The sequence below is a fragment of the Coturnix japonica genome, chromosome 4, assembly GCF_054131305.1.
Source record: "Coturnix japonica strain WE chromosome 4, WE-NBRP24, whole genome shotgun sequence".
Classification (NCBI taxonomy): domain Eukaryota; kingdom Metazoa; phylum Chordata; class Aves; order Galliformes; family Phasianidae; genus Coturnix; species Coturnix japonica.
In genome coordinates this window covers 90675579-90695181 of record NC_140666.1, presented here as the reverse complement: position 1 = coordinate 90695181, position 19603 = coordinate 90675579, and the positions used below count along the sequence as shown (strand labels likewise).

The 19603-nt window shown below is 66.2% G+C and overlaps 1 protein-coding gene and 1 long non-coding RNA gene across 2 annotated transcripts; one reads left to right on the top strand and one right to left on the bottom strand.

Moving 5' to 3' along the window:
- Positions 1 to 20: 20 nt before the first annotated feature.
- On the bottom strand, positions 21 to 6924 carry CPXM1 (carboxypeptidase X, M14 family member 1). The gene is made up of 14 exons (XM_085547621.1): positions 6657 to 6924; positions 5840 to 5947; positions 5421 to 5530; positions 4874 to 5013; positions 4703 to 4787; positions 3406 to 3556; positions 3243 to 3331; positions 3040 to 3163; positions 2764 to 2960; positions 2504 to 2683; positions 1924 to 2221; positions 1711 to 1850; positions 1324 to 1426; positions 21 to 391 (listed from the first exon to the last, which is right to left on the bottom strand). Exons 1-14 carry the CDS (start codon positions 6910 to 6912, stop codon positions 156 to 158), a joined length of 2217 nt encoding a protein of 738 aa, XP_085403747.1. The 5' UTR covers positions 6913 to 6924; the 3' UTR covers positions 21 to 155.
- A 3221-nt stretch (positions 6925 to 10145) lies between these two features.
- LOC107306822 (uncharacterized) lies at positions 10146 to 10581 on the top strand. The gene is made up of 2 exons (XR_001552273.2): positions 10146 to 10251; positions 10371 to 10581. It is a non-coding gene; the product is annotated as an uncharacterized LOC107306822 (long non-coding RNA).
- Positions 10582 to 19603: the final 9022 nt, after the last annotated feature.

Genomic DNA, 19603 nt, shown 5'->3' with positions numbered 1-19603 from the left:
GAATGGTAGGGCACGGGGGGGGCGGGGCCTGCGCCGTCAGAGCAGCCTATTGGTCGGCAGGGAAAGGGCGTGACCAATTGGGGGGGGTGTATCGCGCAGAGGGGCGGGGCTTAAGGGAGCACGGAGCCGCGGGTTCGAATCCCGCTCCGGGCGGGTCACGGTGCGCGGCGCTGGGCGCGGAGGCGGCGCAGTCGGTGCCGGTGTAACCGCAGCTGGGGATCGGGCGGGACGCGGCCCCGGGACCGGCGCCGTGCCAGGAGGAAACTGCAGGGAGTGGGGACGTTCTCGAACGACACGCGGCACGGCCGGGTGGCCGCCTCGTAGCCCTCGGCCCGCGCCGTCACATCGTACTCGCCGGGGTTCAGCAGCCGCCAGTAATCCCCGGCCGCGGCTGTGGGGAGGGCGGGGAGCAGTGCTGACATCGCATCCCATCCCATCCCTATCCCTATCCCAATCCCATCCCATCCCATCCCATCCCATCCCATCCCATCCCATCCCCATCCCATCCCATCCCATCCCATCCCATCCCATCCCATCCCATCCCATCCCATCCCCATCCCATCCCATCCCATCCCATCCCATCCCATCCATCCATCCCATCCATCCCATCCCATCCCATCCCATCCCATCCCATCCCATCCCATCCTCATCCCATCCCCATCCCCATCCCCATCCCCATCCCATCCCATCCCATCCCCATCCCATCCCATCCCATCCCATCCCATCCCATCCCATCCCATCCCCATCCCATCCCATCCCATCCCATCCCATCCCATCCCATCCCCATCCCATCCCATCCCATCCCATCCCCATCCCATCCCATCCCATCCCATCCCCATCCCCATCCCATCCCATCCCATCCATCCATCCCATCCCATCCTCATCCCATCCCCATCCCATCCCATCCCATCCCATCCCATCCCATCCCATCCCATCCCATCCCATCCCATCCTCATCCCATCCCCATCCCCATCCCCATCCCATCCCATCCCATCCCCATCCCATCCCATCCCATCCCATCCCCATCCCATCCCATCCCATCCCATCCCATCCATCCCATCCCATATCCCATCCCATATCCCATCCCATCCCATCCCATCCCATCCCATCCCATCCCAATCCCCATCCATCCCATCCCGTTCATCCCACCTGTCCCATCCCATCCACCCCACACACCCCGTGTTTATCCCATCCCATTCGCCATCCCCCACCACCCGTCTCCTCCGCCCCTATTCCTCTGATCCCACCCACCCCATTTATCCCCCCCCCTTCATCCCATCCCCACCCCGTCCCCGCCCCCTGCCCGTCCCCGTCCCGCTGTACCTGTCCGCACGTCGTGGTTGATGCCATCCACAGCGATGATGGCGTTGGCGATGCCCTCCCCCGTCTCTTCATCCCGAACCACCCCCTTAATGCCACGATGCACCTGGGGAGCGCGGGGCTGGGGGTCAGCGGGACCCCCCTCACTGCACAGCACCCGTGTGGGGCACCCTCAGCTGCAGCAGGGCTGTTTGTGCCCAGTGCAAGTCCTGGGGCACGGCCTGGCCCCATGGCACGACCCCATGGCAGCACCCCATGGCACACATGGAACCCACACACAGCACACGCCCCCTGCAGCCCCGCTGCCTCCAGCCCCAGGCAGGGAGCAGGGAAGGTGCTGCAAAGCCCTGGGGATAGTGGGGACCCCCGGCCGCCCCCTGCAGCCCCCACCTGCTCCATGTAGAGCAGCAGCGACTCGCGGTTGTTCTCCCACTCTGTTGGCAGCTCGGAGACGTGGGGGAACTTGTCACACGAGAGCTCCACCGTGATCTCGAAGCAGTTGGTGTGCAGGTAGCTGAAGTCATTCATACCTGAGGGAGGGCGGCGCTGCATCAGGGTGGGGGGGGGCTGCGGGACCTCCCCCCCCATTGGGCTGGCACTCACTGCCGGGCACCGTGTGCCAGTTGGCGCCGTTGATGATGTTGCCGGAGCGCATGAAGTCGTCGTAGTGGCAGAGCCGACGCTCCTCGCTGGCCATGGCCAGGTTGGAGGTGGCGTAGACGGTGGCCAACCAGCGGAACACGCCGTCGTCCGCCGTGGGGGTCAGTTCCTGCGCCTTCCAGTAGGTGCGGGTCATGTCGAAGGGGTACGTGACCACCAGCTCCCCGCCGTGCAGGTTGGCGCTCAGCACGAAGGGGTAGCGCTGCATCCAGTCGATCACCGCCCGCGTCTCGGGGGCCACCTGCGGTCACAAGGTGTCACTGGGGAGCAGCCGGGACCCACAGCCCAGCCCTGTGCCCCCAGGTACCAACTGTGATGACTCCACATCATTGGGGAGCAGCCAGGACCCCCAGCCCAGCCCTGTGCCCCCAGGGACCAACTGTGATGACTCCACATCATTGGGGTGCAGCTGGGACCCCCAGCCCAGCCCCGTGCCCTGGGAGCCCCTTGTGATAAGGCTGCATCATGGGGCACCTCTGGGACCCTCACTCCGTCCCTGCGCCCCGCAGCGCCGTGCCCTCACCGTGGCGTTGGCGAAGGTGTAGTACTCAGGGATGGGGATGTAGTGGTTGGGGAACTCGTGGGGCACCAGGTCGTTGTCCTCAGCGTCCCACAGCGCCGTGTTCAGGTCGGCGAAGTTGTGGTTGAGGTCGATGCCCTCGTAGGTCCAGCGGCCCATGGCCCAGCCCGACAGCTCCGACCCCTACGGGGTGTGTGGGGTCAGCGGGCGGGCAATGGGATGAGAGCCTGGGGTCGGGTTTGGGGTCGGATTTGGGGCCGTACCAGGCGGTATGCGGTCTCGTAGCCATCGGGGTTCATGGAGGGCAGGAGGTGGATGCGCGTGTCGGTGACCAGCCGCACCACGCGGGGATTGCCGCGCTGGAACTCGCGGCACAGATACTCCATCAGGTTGAGCAGCAGCTCCCGGCCCAGCACCTCGTTGCCGTGCATCCCCGCCACGTAGCGGAACTCGGGCTCACCTGCGGGTCCGGCCCGTGTTGGCTGCGGGTCCCGACCTCCCCCATCCTCCCAGCCCCAAATCCCACCCCACAGACGCACCCACTTCGTGCTGCCCCGGGTTGTCGGAGATCTCCATGACGTACATCTTGAGGCCCAGGTAGCTCTTCCCGATGCTGTAGATGCGGGTGATGTTGGGGCACTCCTCACTCACCCTCTTCATCAGCTGCGGGGAAAGTCTTCATCACTTTGGGGTCTGGGGGCACCCAGGGCTGCGGGGACCACATGGGGGGATCCCAACGCACCTTCCTCATCTCCTTGTAGTTGTGGTGCCGGAAATCCAGCTTGTCGGTGGGCACGGGCTCGTTGGGCCACTGGTAGATGTTGTTGGGGTCTGTGGGGTGGGGACGGGGGCAGGGTGAGGGATGCAGGGAGCAGCCCCCCGCCCCACTCTGTGCCCGTTCCCACCTGGCACGGCACAGCCCAGCACTTCGGCCCGCAGGCAGATGGTGCCGTTCTCAAACCAGCTCTGCGGGTTGATGCGGATGTAACGGGCCACGGCCGGGCACGGCAGCACGTTCAGCACCGGCGTCTCGGGGTCCTTGTTGGCTGGGAACACCTGGGGGGGGGGTCCCAACCCCTGCGTGACCGTGGGCACAGCGCGGCCCCGGGGGGGGGGTGGGATGCGGGGATGGGATGTGGGGATGGGATGTGGGGATGGGATGTGGGGATGGGATGTGGGGATGGGATGCGGGGATGGAATGTGGGGATGGAATGTGGGGATGGGATGCGGGGATGGGATGTGGGGATGGGATGTGGGGATGGGATGTGGGGATGGGATGTGGGGATGGGATGCGGGGATGGGATGTGGGGATGGGATGCGGGGATGGGATGTGGGGATGGGATGTGGGGATGGGATGTGGGGATGGGATGCAGGGATGGAATGTGGGGATGGGATGCGGGGATGGGATGCGGGGATGGGATGCGGGGATGGGATGTGGGGATGGGATGCGGGGATGGGATGCGGGGATGGGATGTGGGGATGGGATGTGGGGATGGGATGCGGGGATGGGATGTGGGGATGGGATGTGGGGATGGGATGTGGGGATGGGATGCGGGGATGGGATGCGGGGATGTGGCGGAGCCGCCATTGGGGACCAAAGGGTTACGGGCGCTGCGCTGCGTGGCCCCATCCTCCCCTGGCCCCATTCCAGCCCCTAATGAAGAGTGGACACGTGGCAGCGGGCTGAGCCCGCACGGAGGGACCCAAGTGGGGCAGAACCGTGGGGCCGGGGTATAACACTGCTCTGTGCCCCCCCCTCAGCATAGGGACCCCCAGGGATGAGCACGGGGACCCCAAACCGCTCCTGGCAGTGGCAGCTCACCCCGGCTCCTGGCGCAGCTGTGACCCAGGGACCCCAGCCCCGCTGTCAGCCCGTTTCTCCCCCAGCCCCACACGCTGCGGTTGTGGGGGGACCCACCTGCGCCCACCCACCCTCACAGCTCCCACGCGTGTCCCTGGGCACCACGGTGCCGTGTTTGGCTCCGGTCACACCACCCCGTGCCACGAGGCCCCGCTCAGCCCCGCGTGTCCCCCCGCGCCCCCGGCCCCCCCAGCGGGCAGCAGCACAAGCGGCCTTTGTGCGGAGGGGAAGCGCCGCGGATGCTCTGCGGGACCGGAGGCCAAAGGCAACAGCGGCGCCCGGTGCGGCCGTTAACCCGCGGAGCCCCGCCGTGCGGGTCGGGCTGCGGACGGGGCTCGTACCGCCTCCTCGCTGCCGTTGCGGCACGGCTGCCACGCGTGGGTGTCGTTGCTGAACTGCACCTTGTAGGAGGTCACCCAGTCGTACCTGCGGGGGGATGGGGGGGGGCGCAGCGTCACCGGCGCCCGGTCCCCCCCCCCCGGACCCCCCGACCCCCCCAGCCCGTTCCTTACGTCCAGATGGAGTTGAGCCCCTGCGTGATGACCCCGGTGAAGTTGATGAGGCGCCGCGCGTCCAGCTCCAGCCACTGCGCCGCGTCCTCCCGCCCCGCGCACCAGCCGCCGTCGAAGAAATCGCCGTCGTACAGACCGGACTGAGGGGCGGCATCCGATGGGGTCGGGGGCCTCAATGGGGCGGCCCCGAAACCACCAGCCGGGACCGGGGACACTGAGCTCCGTACGGAGCAAACAGCGGGGACAGGAGGGGCACAAACAGCGCCGGGACACACGTGTGACACGAGCATACCTGGCACACGCATTGCACACACCTTGCACACCTGAAATACCTGCCATGCTCACACTGTGCACACACACACACACACACACACATACACACACACACACACACACACACACACACACACATACACACACACATACACACACACACACACACACACAGTGCGCACACACACACACACACACACACACACTCACACACACACACTCACACACACACACTCACACACACACTCACACACACACGGAGCTCTCCCCGTACCTGGATGTTGAGCCGCCCTCTGTGCGCTCCCAGCCCGTATCGTTTGTCGCTGGATGAGCGGAGCTGCGAGTCCTGGACCCGCAGGGACTCCAGCCCCAGGGGGGGACACGCTGTGGGGCAGGACGAGCTCAGTGACCCCACAGCGACCCCACAGCGACCCCCACCGTGCAAACCCCATTTCAGTCCCTTCACCGCGCAGACCGGGGCAGCCAATGCCTCCCACCCGGGGGGGGGTCAGATGGCGTCACTTCGGGGCTGCCCTGGGGGTCCCCGCTGCCCCCGGGACCCCCAGCACCCGCAGCCTCACGCACCCCCTCCATCCCCTCCCCCGTCCTTCCCAGCTGCAGGGGCTGTATCCGCACAGCACGGGGGGCTCTGCCCACACACACACCCCCCCTGCCCCCCCGCCATGTACATACGCTGCTCCTGGGGGGCAGGGGGGCTCTTGGCCGGAGCTTTGGGTCTTTTCTTCACCACTTTCTTCCGCACCACTTTGACCCTCACGAGCTTCTTCCTGGCTGCGGGGGCTGCGGGCACACGGACAACATTGGGGGGGCTGCAGACCCTCAAGGTCCCACGGTGGGTCATGGCCGGGGGGCTCAGCTGGGGCGCTGCCCACTACATGCAATGCACAGCCCTGGGCCCCCAGCACCCGCGTGCACACACACACCCATTTACACACATACACCATGTACACACACAGTGCACACACAGTGCACACACCCATTTACACACATACACCATGTACACACGGTGCACACACAGTGCACTCACACACCCATTTACACACATACACCATGTACACACACAGTGCACACACATTGCACACACAGTGCACTCACACACCCATTTACACACATACACCATGTACACACACAGTGCACACACATTGCACACACAGTGCACTCACACACCCATTTACACACATACACCATGTACACACAGTGCACACACATTGCACTCACACACTCATTTACACACATACAACATGTACACACACAGTGCACACACATTGCACTCACACACCCATTTACACACACACACAGTGCACACACACTGCACACACACACCCATGCACACACATGCTCACACCCATGTACACACACCGTGCACACTCACATTAAGCCGCCCCCCTCTGCACACACACTCTGTGCACACCCAGCTGTGCTCACACCCGGATACACGCACACACACACATTTGCACCCCCACTCTCCCCTCCCCCCCACAGCTCCTACCTTTGGGCCCGGCCCCCCCTCGGGTGGGGGCTGCGCTGCCGGCCCCCCCCTGCTCCGTTCTGCTCGTGGGGGTGGTGGCCGTTCCCTTGGGGGTGGCGGTGGCCGTTGTGGGGGCTGTGCCCCTCGGGGTGGTCGCAGCGGAGCCGCCGGGGCCGCCCATCCCCACGGCCTCGGGTCGGATCGCGGTGCCGGGGGGCGCCGGGGGGGCGGCGGCGGCGGCGAAGAGGAGCAGCAGGGCGAGGGGGGGGGGCGGCATGGCCGGACGGGACGGGACGGGACGAGCGCAGCGCAGCCGAGCGCTCAGCCCCAGCCCGCCCCTCTCCCCCTTCGCGGTCCCCCCGCCCCGTCTCCGCCTCCTCCCCTCCTCGCCCCCCACCCCGCTGCGCTCTGCGGGACCCGGCCGTGCGCGGCGACGGGGGGCTCGGCGGGCCGAGGTTGAGGGGGGACCGACGCGGGGATCGGGGCGAACAGGGAGCACGGTGATGGACCCCCGCCCCGGGCCCCTTTTCCTGCTCGTTCCTCCCGTCCCCGCCCGCTCGGCGCTGGGGGCCGATGGAGCAGCCGCCCCCTCCCCGCCGCCCCCCGTCCTGGGGACCCACCGCTCTGTGCGGCTCGTGCGATGCCCGTGGCCGCGGCCGCCCCAACCCCGTGTGCGCCCCACATCCCCGCTCCTTTTCTCCGTGGGGTTTCGTTCCGCCCTTCCACGACTGTTTCTGATTACACAGCACTTCTGTGCGCGAACCCTTCCCGCTCCGGACGGACGCTGTCGGCTCTTTCCCGTTCCTCCGCCGCTCTCCGGTTCTCCCCGTGTGCCCCCGGTGTGGGGTGGGCGCTCCAGCTTTGCACCCGGAGACCCCGAGCGCCCCCAGCCCCGACCCTACGGCTGAGCACGGGCCGCTCATCACACAGCGCCGCGCCGCCGGCCGAGCCCGGGCACCCACGAGGCCACGCGTGGAGCTGAGCCCCACAGCCAGCCCCGGCTTGAGCGCCCCGGCCCGGCCCTGGCAGCGGGGGATGGTGGGGGACATGGGGGGTGCCCTGCCCGTGCCATGCAGGGGAGCGTGGGGACCCCCAGGGCACCGCTGTGCCCCCCTCAGGGGTGGCCATGAGGGTGACCACACTGGGGGGGCTCTGAGCGCGCCGTGCTGTGGGTGCAGCCCCTGCTGCCACCCCATGGCACAAAGCCCCAGACCCACGGGGCAGTGTGAGATGTGGGGCATCACCACGGAGCCCAGGGGAGCCCAGAGCCGCAGCAGAGGGTCCCCGGGGGGAACTGAGCACTACGTGGGGCAGAGCCCACGTGCTGGGCACCGAGGTTGGTGGCTGCACACAAACTGCCCCCGGTGCCCCCAGGTGGGTTTGGGGCAGTGGGGGGACACCCGGGGCTCCCCACAGGCCCTTCCCAGCCCTCGCTGTGTGCAGGGAGCTGAGCACTGCAGTGTCTCGCTGCAGCCCCATTTGCTTTGCCTTGCCCCCACCAAACCCTCCCCCAAAGCCCTGTCAGCCCCAACCCCATCCCGCCCCCACACACCATCCTCCGAGGAGCCACGGCTGCGCTGCTGCCATTGGCCCGTGACCTCATTTTCCACCCCAAAAGGCCTTTCCTGGGCCTGACCTTCACTTGTGGTTTATTAGGACCCGTTACAGCAGCTGGGCTGGGCCGAGGGGGGAGGCAGCGGCTCCTGCTCCTGGCCATGGCTCCTCGTGGCCAACAGCGCCCTTTGGTGGCCAGCAGAGCTGAGGGAGCTCCGTGTCCAGCAGCGATGGGGTCGTGTGGCCAAGAACCTCGTGGGTTGGGTTGGCTGGGAGGGGTTGGCACAGGTGGGGTTGGGTTGGCACGGGTTGGGATGGGTTGGCATGGATTTACATAAGTTGGGAGTGTTGGGATGGGTTGGGTTGATCTGGCGTGGGTTGCCATGGGTTGGTTGGTTGAGAGGGGTTGGGATGGGACGCAGTGGGGTGGGTTGGGATGTGTTGGCATGGGCTGGGGTGGGTTAGCAAGGGTTGGGATGTGTTGGCACGGATTGGGTTAGATGGGACAGGTTGAGATGGGTTGGTGTGGGTTGTTGGCATGGTTTGGGTTGGCTGGGACAATTGGGATGGGTTGGGACGAGGTGTTGGGATGGTTAATGTGGGTTGGGATGGAATGAGAGTTGGGATGAGTTGGGATGGTTAACATGGGTTGGCATGGGGTGAGTTGGAGTTTGTTGGTATGGGTTGGGCTGACATGGATTGGGATGGAATGAGTTAGAATGTGTTGGTATGGGTCGGTTTGGAATGGTTTGGGGTGCTTTGGCGTATGTTGGCATGTCTTGAGATGGGCCAGTGTGGGTTGGGGTGTGTTGGGGTGTGTTGGGGTGTGTTGGGGTGTGTTGGGGTGTGTTGGGATGTGTCTCTCCCGCTCTGTGTTGCTCCCCCCTCCCCTTCCCCTCCAGCACCAACTGAAAGGCCCGGAATTCGTGCAGCCCCCCCAGCCCAGCCACAACATCGACACCGGGCACCCGGTCCCGCAGCTTTATTTGGGTTTGGCCGCATCCCGGGGGTGTGCGAAGGGCCGGGGCCGTGACTCAGCCCCACGTGGCGGCACTTTCGAGGTTTCCGCAGCCCTGGCTCCGCTCCCGGCCGGGCTGTGGGCGCCGTGCCCGGCTCTGGGCTGGCCCCGCTCCCGGAGCCAAGTGCCGGACACCGCGGATCCCGAGGCGCGTCCCGGCCCCGTCAGCGCCCGCGGGATTCGCGGATTTCCACAAGCCGCTGGACCGGACTCAAACGGCCGCATCCGCCGCCGGCTCCCGGCCTTAAAGGAGCCGCGACGCCGCGGGACCCACGAGCGGGGCCGAGCCCCGGCCTCGGCTGCGGGGTCGGAGCTGCCCACGGCGCGTCCCAGAGCCGACGGTGGCGGCGACCGCGGGAGGGTGGGCGGGGGGGGACGGTCTGCAGCTCCCACGGGGCCGGAAAGACCGGGGGGAACACGAGTGTCCGCGGGGCGCCCCGTGGGCAGCTCCGTGTGGGGACGGCCCCGTGGGCAGCTCCGGTCAGTGCCGGCTCCGTGCCGTGATCCCGGTCAGTGCCGGCTCCGTGCCGTGATCCCGGTCAGTGCCGGCTCCATGCCGTGATCCCGGTCAGTGCCGGCTCCGTGCCGTGATCCCGGTCAATACCGGCTCCATGCCGTGATCCCGGTCAATGCCGGCTCCATGCCGTGATCCCGGTCAATACCGGCTCCATGCCGTGATCCCGGTCAATACCGGCTCCATGCCGTGATCCCGGTCAGTGCCGGCTCCGTGCCGTGATCCCGGTCAATACCGGCTCCATGCCGTGATCCCGGTCAATACCGGCTCCGTGCCGTGATCCCGGTTCATGGACGCTCCATGCCGTGATCCCGGTCAGTACCGGCTCCGTGCCGTGATCCCGGTTTATGGAGGCTCCATGTCGGTCCCCCGGTCGCCCCACACGCCCCCGTTGTGACGTCACCCATCTCTCGGTCCCACCGGGCGCTGAACCGAAGGGATGCAGCCGGGGCCGGGCTCGGTGCCGGGATCCTGATATCCCGATATCCCGATATCCCGATATCCCGATATCCCGATAGGAGCGGAGCGCAGTGAGTGCCGCCCACAGCGGGGCGGGGGGGGCCGGGATGGGGGGGGTCAGGGCCGGGCTCCCCCAGGCGCCGCCCCCCCCCAGCGCTGCGTTGGTGCCCGACAGCCCCGTGTCCCTTAGGGCGCACTCGGAGCATGGAGCTGCACCACGTGAACCGGGTGATCCTGGAGATGCTGGCGTGCATCGTCCTGGTCTATCACCTGACACAGGCCAACGTCTTCTTCTCCTACCTGCTGCTGCTCCTGCCCCTCATCTTCCTCTTCGAGGAGCCCATCGGCACATGAGGATGGCTCAAGTCCCGATCGCTGCACAACAAGGATCCGTGCCTGTCTGTGCTGTGTGGGGTGGCTGTGGGGCGGGGAAGGCACCATGGGGCGGGGATAGGGATGGGGACGGGGATGGGGATGGGGATGGGGATGGGGATGGGGATGGGGATGGGGATGGGGATGGGGATGGGATGGGGATGGGGATGGGATGGGGATGGGATGGGGATGGGGATGGGGATGGGATGGGGATGGGATGGGGATGGGGATGGGGATGGGGATGGGGATGGGGATGGGATGGGGATGGGATGGGGATGGGGATGGGGACGGGGATGGGGATGGGGATGGGGATGGGATGGGGATGGGGATGGGGATGGGGATGGGGACGGGGATGGGGATGGGGATGGGGATGGGGATGGGGATGGGGATGGGGATGGGGACGGGGATGGAGACGGGGATGGAGACGGGGACGGGGATGGGGATGGGGATGGGGATGGGGATGGGGATGGGGATGGGGATGGGGATGGGGATGGGATGGGGATGGGGATGGGGATGGGGATGGGGATGGGGATGGGGATGGGGATGGGGATGGGGATGGGGATGGGCAGGGACGTGGGGCCAAGAGCAGCCCCAATATGGAGCAGGTGGGTGCAGCCGCTCCATCCCTGCAGCCACACCACCCTGAGCACCGCCCCGGTGCTGCCCCCGCCTCATCCACGGCCCCAAATGCCCCACGGACATCTGGGGTTCTGAAAAGCCCGTTTGGGTTCTGAAATGGAGACACAAAGGGGGAGCCCAGCGGAGCAGGGGCTGCGATACGGGGACGCTGCATGTGTGGGCTGTGGGTGCGTGGTGCTGGGTGGGGATGTGGCAGCACGGACAGCCCTGGGGATGCACAATGGGGGGGAGGTGGGGGGCACCACATGGGACACACAGCGGGTGGCACCGACACCACGGGGACAAGGAACTGCTGGGATGTGGGTGGACACGGTGGGAGGCACAGAGCCCTGCGTGGGGACACCATGGGGCATGGCACGGTGGGACATGGATACTGCGGGATGTGGGGCACTGTGGGGTGTGGGGCACTGTGGGATGTGGGGTGAGGGACACAGATGGACACCACGGGGTGCACACAGGGACAGCCCGGGACGTGGCACTGCTGGACACTGTGGGACGTGGAGCCGTGGCAGATGGGGGGATCCATGGGACACACAGCTGGTGCAATGGGACACACATGGCACCAATGGGATGGGGGGCACCACGGGACACAGAGCAGGGGACACGGATGGACACCGTGCAGTGTGCACAGCTGGTGCACAATGGCACACGGACACCATGGGGTATGGGACACCAATGGGACGGGGGGCACCATGGGGCACAGACCCATATGGATGGACACCATGGAACGTCCTCAGCCAGCACACAATGGCGTCCATGGACAACATGGGACAGAGGACACCCATAGGACACCATGGGATACGGGACACCAATGGGATATGGGACATAATGGGACACCATGGGATACGGGACACCATGGGGCAGGGACATAATGGGACACTGTGGGATATGGGACACCAATGGACAGGGGGCATCATGGGGCATAGACCCATTGAACATGGATGGACACCATGGAACACCCTCAGCCAGCGCACAATGGCATCCATGGACACTATGGGACAGGGGACATAATGGGACACTGTGGGATACGGGACACCAATGGGACGGGGGACATAATGGGACATAGACCCATTGAACATGGATGGGCACCATGGAACGTCCTCAGCCAGCCAGCACACAATGGCATCCATGGACACCATGGGACAGGGGACACCCATAGGACACCATGGGATACGGGACACCAATGGGACGGGGACATAATGGGACACCATGGGATATGGGACACCAATGGGATACGGGACATAATGGGACACCATGGGATATGGACACCAATGGGATACGGGACACAATGGGCGCAGACAGAAGCACGGACACGCGCGCCCGGTGCCACGGCAGTTTATTGGCGGAGCGGCAGCGCGGGGCCGCGGGTGGGACGCGGCGTGGCGGTGCCGGTGCCGGTGCCGGTGCCGGTGTCGGTGTCGGCTCAATAGCGGCGGCGGCGGCGGCGGCGTCTCCCGTAGCGGCGGCGTCGTCTCCCCACGGAGCGGTAGGAGCGCCGGGACCTCCCGTAGCGGCGGCGTCGGGAGCTGCGGCGGCGGCGGGAGCGGCGGCGGCGGCGGCTGCGGCTGCGGGTCCTGCTGCGCCGGTAGCGGGCCATGCCGGGCTGCGGTGGGACGGCCCGAGGTGGTGCCGGGCCGGGCGGGACCGGGAAGTGCCGCTCCGCGCCCCGCGCCCCTTTTATAGGCGCCCGCGGGCGCGGCCCTGTGTGATGGGCGGCCGCGTCACTGAGCAGAACGGAACCGGGACGTTCCGGGGGGGGGGCGGGGGCTCCCGGGGGGGTCCCGGGCCGGGCGGGGCGGGGGGCGCGGAGCGGGGCAACGGCGTGGAACCGCAACAGGGGGATGGAGCGGGGCAGGGGGGGATGGGGCGGCACCGGGGATGGCACGGGGCAATTAAACGGTGCCGCGAGGATCCGCGCTCCGTTACCGCTGTGCAAACACATCAACACCCTGACGATCCGTCACAGCCCGGCACGGTCCGGCCTTACGGCGGTTGCTGGGGACGCGGTGCACGCGGAGGTTCGGGCTGTGGGTACCAAGGGGGCTGTGCCCGGGTCACTGATGGGCTCCGGGTGAGATTCACCGCCCGGCACCGGGAGCGGAACCTCCCCGAATCCTTCGTGCTGCCACGGGGGGTTTTGCATTTCCCCGGGCACGGTGCCCTCCCCAACCCCTCCCCAACCCCCATCACTGCAGTTCCCACCCTCTGCGTCCATAACTGAGCCCTGAGATTCTTAACCCAGCCCTGACATCCATAACCGAGCCCTGACATTCGTATCCGAGCCCTAATATCCTTAACCCAGCCCTGACACCCATAACTGAGCCCTGACATCCATAACCCAGCCCTGACATCCATATCCGAGCCCTAATATCCATAACCCAGCCCTGACATCCTTAACCCAGCCCTGAGATCCATAACCCAGCCCTGACATCCTTAACCCTCGGCCCAGTTCGTGGGGCTGCAGTGCTGCGCCAGGCACCCAAGGGGGGCTCAGGTTTGCTGTATGGACACCGTCAATGTCCCCTTAGCAGTGAACCTGCAGGTGGATGCAGGTGGATGCAGGTGGATGTAGGTGGATGCAGGTGGATGCAGGTGGATGTAGGTGGATGTAGGTGGATGCAGGTGGATGCAGGTGGATGTAGGTGGATGTAGGTGGATGCAGGTGGATGCAGGTGGATGTAGGTGGATGTAGGTGGATGCAGGTGGACACAGGTGCCCCACAGACAGGACTTGGGGAATCCTGCCCTCCCCTGCGAAGGAAATCCATTAGGACACAGGTGGATCACTGGGGTCGTTTCCTGCTCCCAATGCATGCACTGGGATTGGGGCAATGAACACCTCGTTCTCCTGGGTAGGAGCTGCCCGACCCCCACCTTTAGCCACGTTTGGGTTATGGGGCCCATTTGTCCCCCAGCCCATCTATCACAGCCTTTGTGCTGGGGGGGTTATTCAGATCACTACAAACAATGGAAGTTTCTGCCCCTATATCAGCCACCCCCAACTCAGCGGGTCTTTCTCCAGCCCCACTGAAAGGCTTCCCCATCCTAAGCCCTACAGTCCCCTCTGGTGCCCCTGGGGACCCCCAGCTCCCCATCACCCTCAGATGGGACCCAGAAATACCAGCTCTCCATCCCTGTTCTAACAGCATCACTATACAAAGCTTCAATTAAAGGGCAGACCCGTTAATTACCCAGCATCCAATCTGGGCTCATACAGCGCTCAGTTCGGCTCCCTCATTGCTTGGATTTCTTCTCCTGCTTCCCTCACTGAGATTCTTCCCTTCAGCCCATCCCAGATCCGTTCTGTTTAGATCTCACCTCATCCCCACGCGCACCCAAACCCCGCAGCTGAGATCTCCACGTATGGGGCAGCCCCCCCCGATCACCGCAGCCCCATCGTATCACTCCCCATTCACTCTGGTCGACGTCCCCCTTCGCCCACAGGCTCCTCCCGCAGCTCAGCCCCCAAATCCATCCCGATGTGGTGCAGCAAACCCCGGCACAGCGCAGCCCCAACCCCTGCTGCTGCTTTGGCCGTTTCTGGCTCTTCCCATTGAAATACTCGAGCTCTGTGCCCCCCCCTGGCCGCCCCCCCGGCTGCCGTTCCCCATGAGCCCCTCACCGGCCCCCACCTCCCTCCCTCTCCCTGCCCCACCCGGCTCCATTGCTGAGTATTTCTCACCTGCCAGGTCCTGTTGGATGCATCCTGTCCTGGCATCCCCTGGTCCTGGTTGATGCATCCTGTCCTGGCATCCCCTGGTCCTGTTGGATGCATCCTGTCCCGGCAGCCCCAGGTCCTGGTTGATGCCTCCTCTCCCACTCCCCCTCCGTTCCCCATTGCCCACCCCGCTCAAACAGCCCCCACCTCACCCAGGACTCCCCATGGCCGATCAAAGCGCCCCGTGAACCCAACAGGACCCACCTCGTTCTGCATCCCCCCCCCAAAGCCCCCCACCCCACAGCTGCCAACGGGAGCTCACAGCCCCACAGCAGCACAGGGCGGCCCCGGGAGGGCAGGCAGCCATCGGTGGGGATGGGCTCATCAATGGGGATGGGCTCATCAATGGGGATCAGCTCATCAATGGGGATTGTCCCATTAATGGGATGGGCTCATCAATGGGGATCGGCTCATCAATGGGGATCGTCCCATCAATGGGGATCGGCTCATCAATGGGGATCGGGTCATCAATGGGGATCGTCCCATCAATGGGGATTGTCCCATCAATGGGGATGGTTTGGGGCGGGGTTTGGGGCAGCCCCACAGCACGGTGTGTGTTCCCCCTTCAGCTGCTGCCCCGTTTACACGGATGGCGCCGATCCGGAGCTGAGGGGCGGCACTGAGACCCCGACCACCCGACGGGGCGACTGGGCCGCAGCGCAGCCGCGCACCCTTATATAGCCCGTTCGAAACACGTGACCCATGTCCCGGCTTCTCATTGGCTGAGAGCTACTAAGCCCCGCCTCCTGCTGCCGTCTGGGTGCTCCGCTCTTCCGACGGGCGGACGGGGAGAGAGCTGCGCAATGTGCGTAATGTGCGTAACGTGCGTAACGTGCGTAATGTGAGCTGTGTAATGTGCGTAATGTGCGCAAGGTGCGTAACGTGCGTAACGTGCGTAATATGCGTAATGTGAGCTGTGTAATGTGCGTAATGTGCGCAATGTGCGCAATGTGCGCAATGTGAGCAATGTGAGCCATCACCATCACCATCACCCTGTGCCATCTCCGTGCCATCCCTGTGCCGGGTGCCCTGCTCTCACCCCGTGCCCTGTCATCCATCCCCCTGTTTCATCCCATCGCCATGTGCCGCTGTGCCATGTGCCCTGTACCATCCCAGTGCCACCCCCCTGTGCCATCCTCCCATACCACCCCCCTGCTCCATCCCCCTGTACCACCCCCCCGTGCCATCCCAGTGCCACCCCCCTGTACCACCCCGCTGTGCTGCCCCCTGTGCCATGTGCTCTGTACCATCCCCCTGTGCTCATCCCCTCCCTTACCACCCTCCCGTGCCATCCCAGTGCCATCCCCCTGTACCACCCCCTGTACCACCCCCCGTCCCATCCCCCTGACCCTCTGTGCCACCCGGTGCCATCCCCCCTTTGCCATCCCGGTGCCACCCCGCTGTGCCGTGCAGGGTGACGCTGTCACATCCCGTACACGGAGCCGGGAGCAGCAGCGCGGGCAGCGCTGGGGGCCGCGGGGACCCGGGGGGGGGGGGAGAGAGCGGCGCTACGAAGGACGGGAGCTGGGCGGAGCGGGGACGGTGACATTTATAGCGCCGGAGCCGGGGGGTCCCGGGGCGGTGATCAGCGTCTTCTGCGAGAGCGGCTCCTCCGGTAGTAATACACCGTGCAGGCGCGGAAACCTGCCGAGAGAACAGACGGGGAGAAGAAGCGGTTGCCGGGCTCGGGCCGGGGCTCGAGGCTCGGGACCCCCCCCGTCCCCCGGTCCGTGCCCGCACCTCTCCGCCTCATCGTACGGCGTCCTCCGCGACGGCGGCTGCGCCTCCTTCCGCCCCTTCGCCGTCGGGGCCGGGAACGGGAGCGGGCTCTTCGGCGGCTCATGGCGCTGCGGGGTGCGGGGGGACGGCGACTGAGACGGCAACGGAACGCGGCACCGGGGGGACCTTATGCCGTCACCGCCCGGCAACCGCAACGCCGGGCGCGGGACCCCCTGGGGGGGGACGGGCTGCGTCACGAACCGAACGGGGATGGGGGGGACGCGGGGACGGCGGCAGAGCAGGGGGAGCGGGGTCTGCGGGACCGGGAGGGACCCTGGGCAGGGACGGGGACGATGAGCAACATGGAGACAGAGCGCAGAGATGGAGACAGAGCGCAGGGATGGGGACCCCCGGCCCCGCACCCAACACGCTCTCAGGGCTGTCGGGCCATGGGCGGGGGGCGCAGTGCGGGGGCGCACAGACCCCGCCGTCCATCGCTCGGTGATACAGCCCGGTTGTGTTGTCGGCCCGGCCCATGGGGAGTGAGCAGCCCCCCCCGCTCTGCCCTCGGACGGCGGCTGGGCCGCGCTTGGCCGGGCGGGCAGGGAGCGGGGGGCTGCACTGCCACCAATGGGGCGAGATGAGGAGGTAACGCATGACGAGGTGATAATGGGGGCATTAAAGAATCCGGCTGTAAATACAACAGCGTCACATTGTGAGCACGGGGCACTCGATTAACGAGGAACGAGTGATCGCCGTCGGGGATGGCGGACCCACAGCAGCCTCGTGGATTCCGTTGTCCATCCCGACCCGCCCGACGCCCGGTCGGCCCGAACTTGCCCCCCCAGCGCCATGTGCCATCCCGTGCCATCCTGTGCCATCCCCCTGTGCCATGTGCCCTGTGCCATGTGCCCTGTACCACGTATCTCCCCCCCCCCGCCCCTCCGTTCCCCGTGTTGGACACGCTCCGTGTCGCTCGTTTCGCTCCAGCCGAGACCCGGCGGATCGGTTCCTTCGGTTCCTCGTTGCAGCCGCTGCCCCCCGTGTGCTGAGGAAGCGAAGCGCCGTGATGCCGCTGCCGCCCGTTCCCCGCAGCCCCGAGCCCCGCTCCCGTTCCCCGCCGCTCCGGGCACGGAATCCCGGGATCCGCGTTGAACTTTCCCAACCGGAGGCGGCCCGAAAGGCACCGAGGCCGCGTGCTGAGTAACCTCCCGTTACGCGGTGCTGCCGAGCAGACGTTTAATGACACGCATCCATCCTTTGGCTGCCGTTCCCGTGCGAATTCCGCCCATGAAGTTCCCGTTATTCGCGCTGGATCCCGGCGGGCATCGCCCAAAGGTTCGGGTTCATTCCCGGCCCCTCGGGACCAGCGGAGCCCGGAGTTGGGCGGGGGATGTTCTGTCGGACGGGAAGTTTGTGCTGCAGGAACAGCCCGAGTCCCGCACGTGCCCGGTGCCGTGTGTCACCCCCGGTGCCATGTGCCGTGTACCGGGTACCGGGTACCACCGCCCTGCGCTGTGCCCCGTGCCATCCCCGGTGCCGCCCCATCCCCCCCTGCCCCGCTCCATCCCCCTGTTACGGTTCCACGCCGTTGCCCCGCTCCGCGCCCCCCGCCCCGCCCGGCCCGGGACCCCCCCGGGAGCCCCCGCCCCCCCCCCGGAACGTCCCGGTTCCGTTCTGCTCAGTGACGCGGCCGCCCATCACACAGGGCCGCGCCCGCGGGCGCCTATAAAAGGGGCGCGGGGCGCGGAGCGGCACTTCCCGGTCCCGCCCGGCCCGGCACCACCTCGGGCCGTCCCACCGCAGCCCGGCATGGCCCGCTACCGGCGCAGCAGGACCCGCAGCCGCAGCCGCCGCCGCCGCCGCTCCCGCCGCCGCCGCAGCTCCCGACGCCGCCGCTACGGGAGGTCCCGGCGCTCCTACCGCTCCGTGGGGAGACGACGCCGCCGCTACGGGAGACGCCGCCGCCGCCGCCGCCGCTATTGAGCCGACACCGACACCGGCACCGGCACCGGCACCGGCACCGGCACCGCCACGCCGCGTCCCACCCGCGGCCCCGCGCTGCCGCTCCGCCAATAAACTGCCGTGGCACCGGGCGCGCGTGTCCGTGCTTCTGTCTGCGCCCATTGTGTCCCGTATCCCATCGGTGTCCCATTATGTCCCATACCCCATGGTGTCCCATCATGTCCCTTATCCCATCAGTGTCCTGTATCCCATGGTGTCCCATTATGTCCCTGTCCCATTGGTGTCCCATATCCCATGGTGTCCTATGGGTGTCCCCTGCCCCATGGTGTCCATGGATGCCATTGTGTGCTGGCTGAGGACGTTCCATGGTGCCCATCCATGTTCAATGGGTCTGTGCCCCATGATGCCCCCTGTCCACTGGTGTCCCGTATCCCACAGTGTCCCATTATGTCCCTTATCCCATTGGTGTCCATATCCCACAGTGTCCCATGGTTGTCCCCTGCCCCATGGTGTCCATGGACGCCATTGTGTGCTGGCTGAGGACGTTCCATGGTGTCCATCCATATGGGTCTGTGCCCCATGGTGCCACCTGTCCCATTGGTGTCCCATATCCCACAGTGTCCCATTATGTCCCGTATCCCATGGTGTCCCATCATGTCCCTAATCCCATTGGTGTCCATATCCCATGGTGTCCCATTATGTCCCATGTCCCTAATCCCATTGGTGTCCCATATCCCACGGTGTCCCATTATGTCCCCTGCCCCATGGTGTCCATGGACGCCATTGTGTGCTGGCTGAGGACGTTCCATGGTGCCCATCCATGTCCCATTGGTGTCCCATTGGTGTCCCATGCAGCCCATGCCCATCATTCCCCATCCCATGCTGTCACTGCTCACACCCCATAGTGTCCATCCGTGTCCCCTGGTTCTGTGCCCCACGGTGCCCCCATCGGTGCCCATTGATGCCCACATCCCTGTGTCACCATGTTCTGGCTCTGTGGGTCCTATTGTT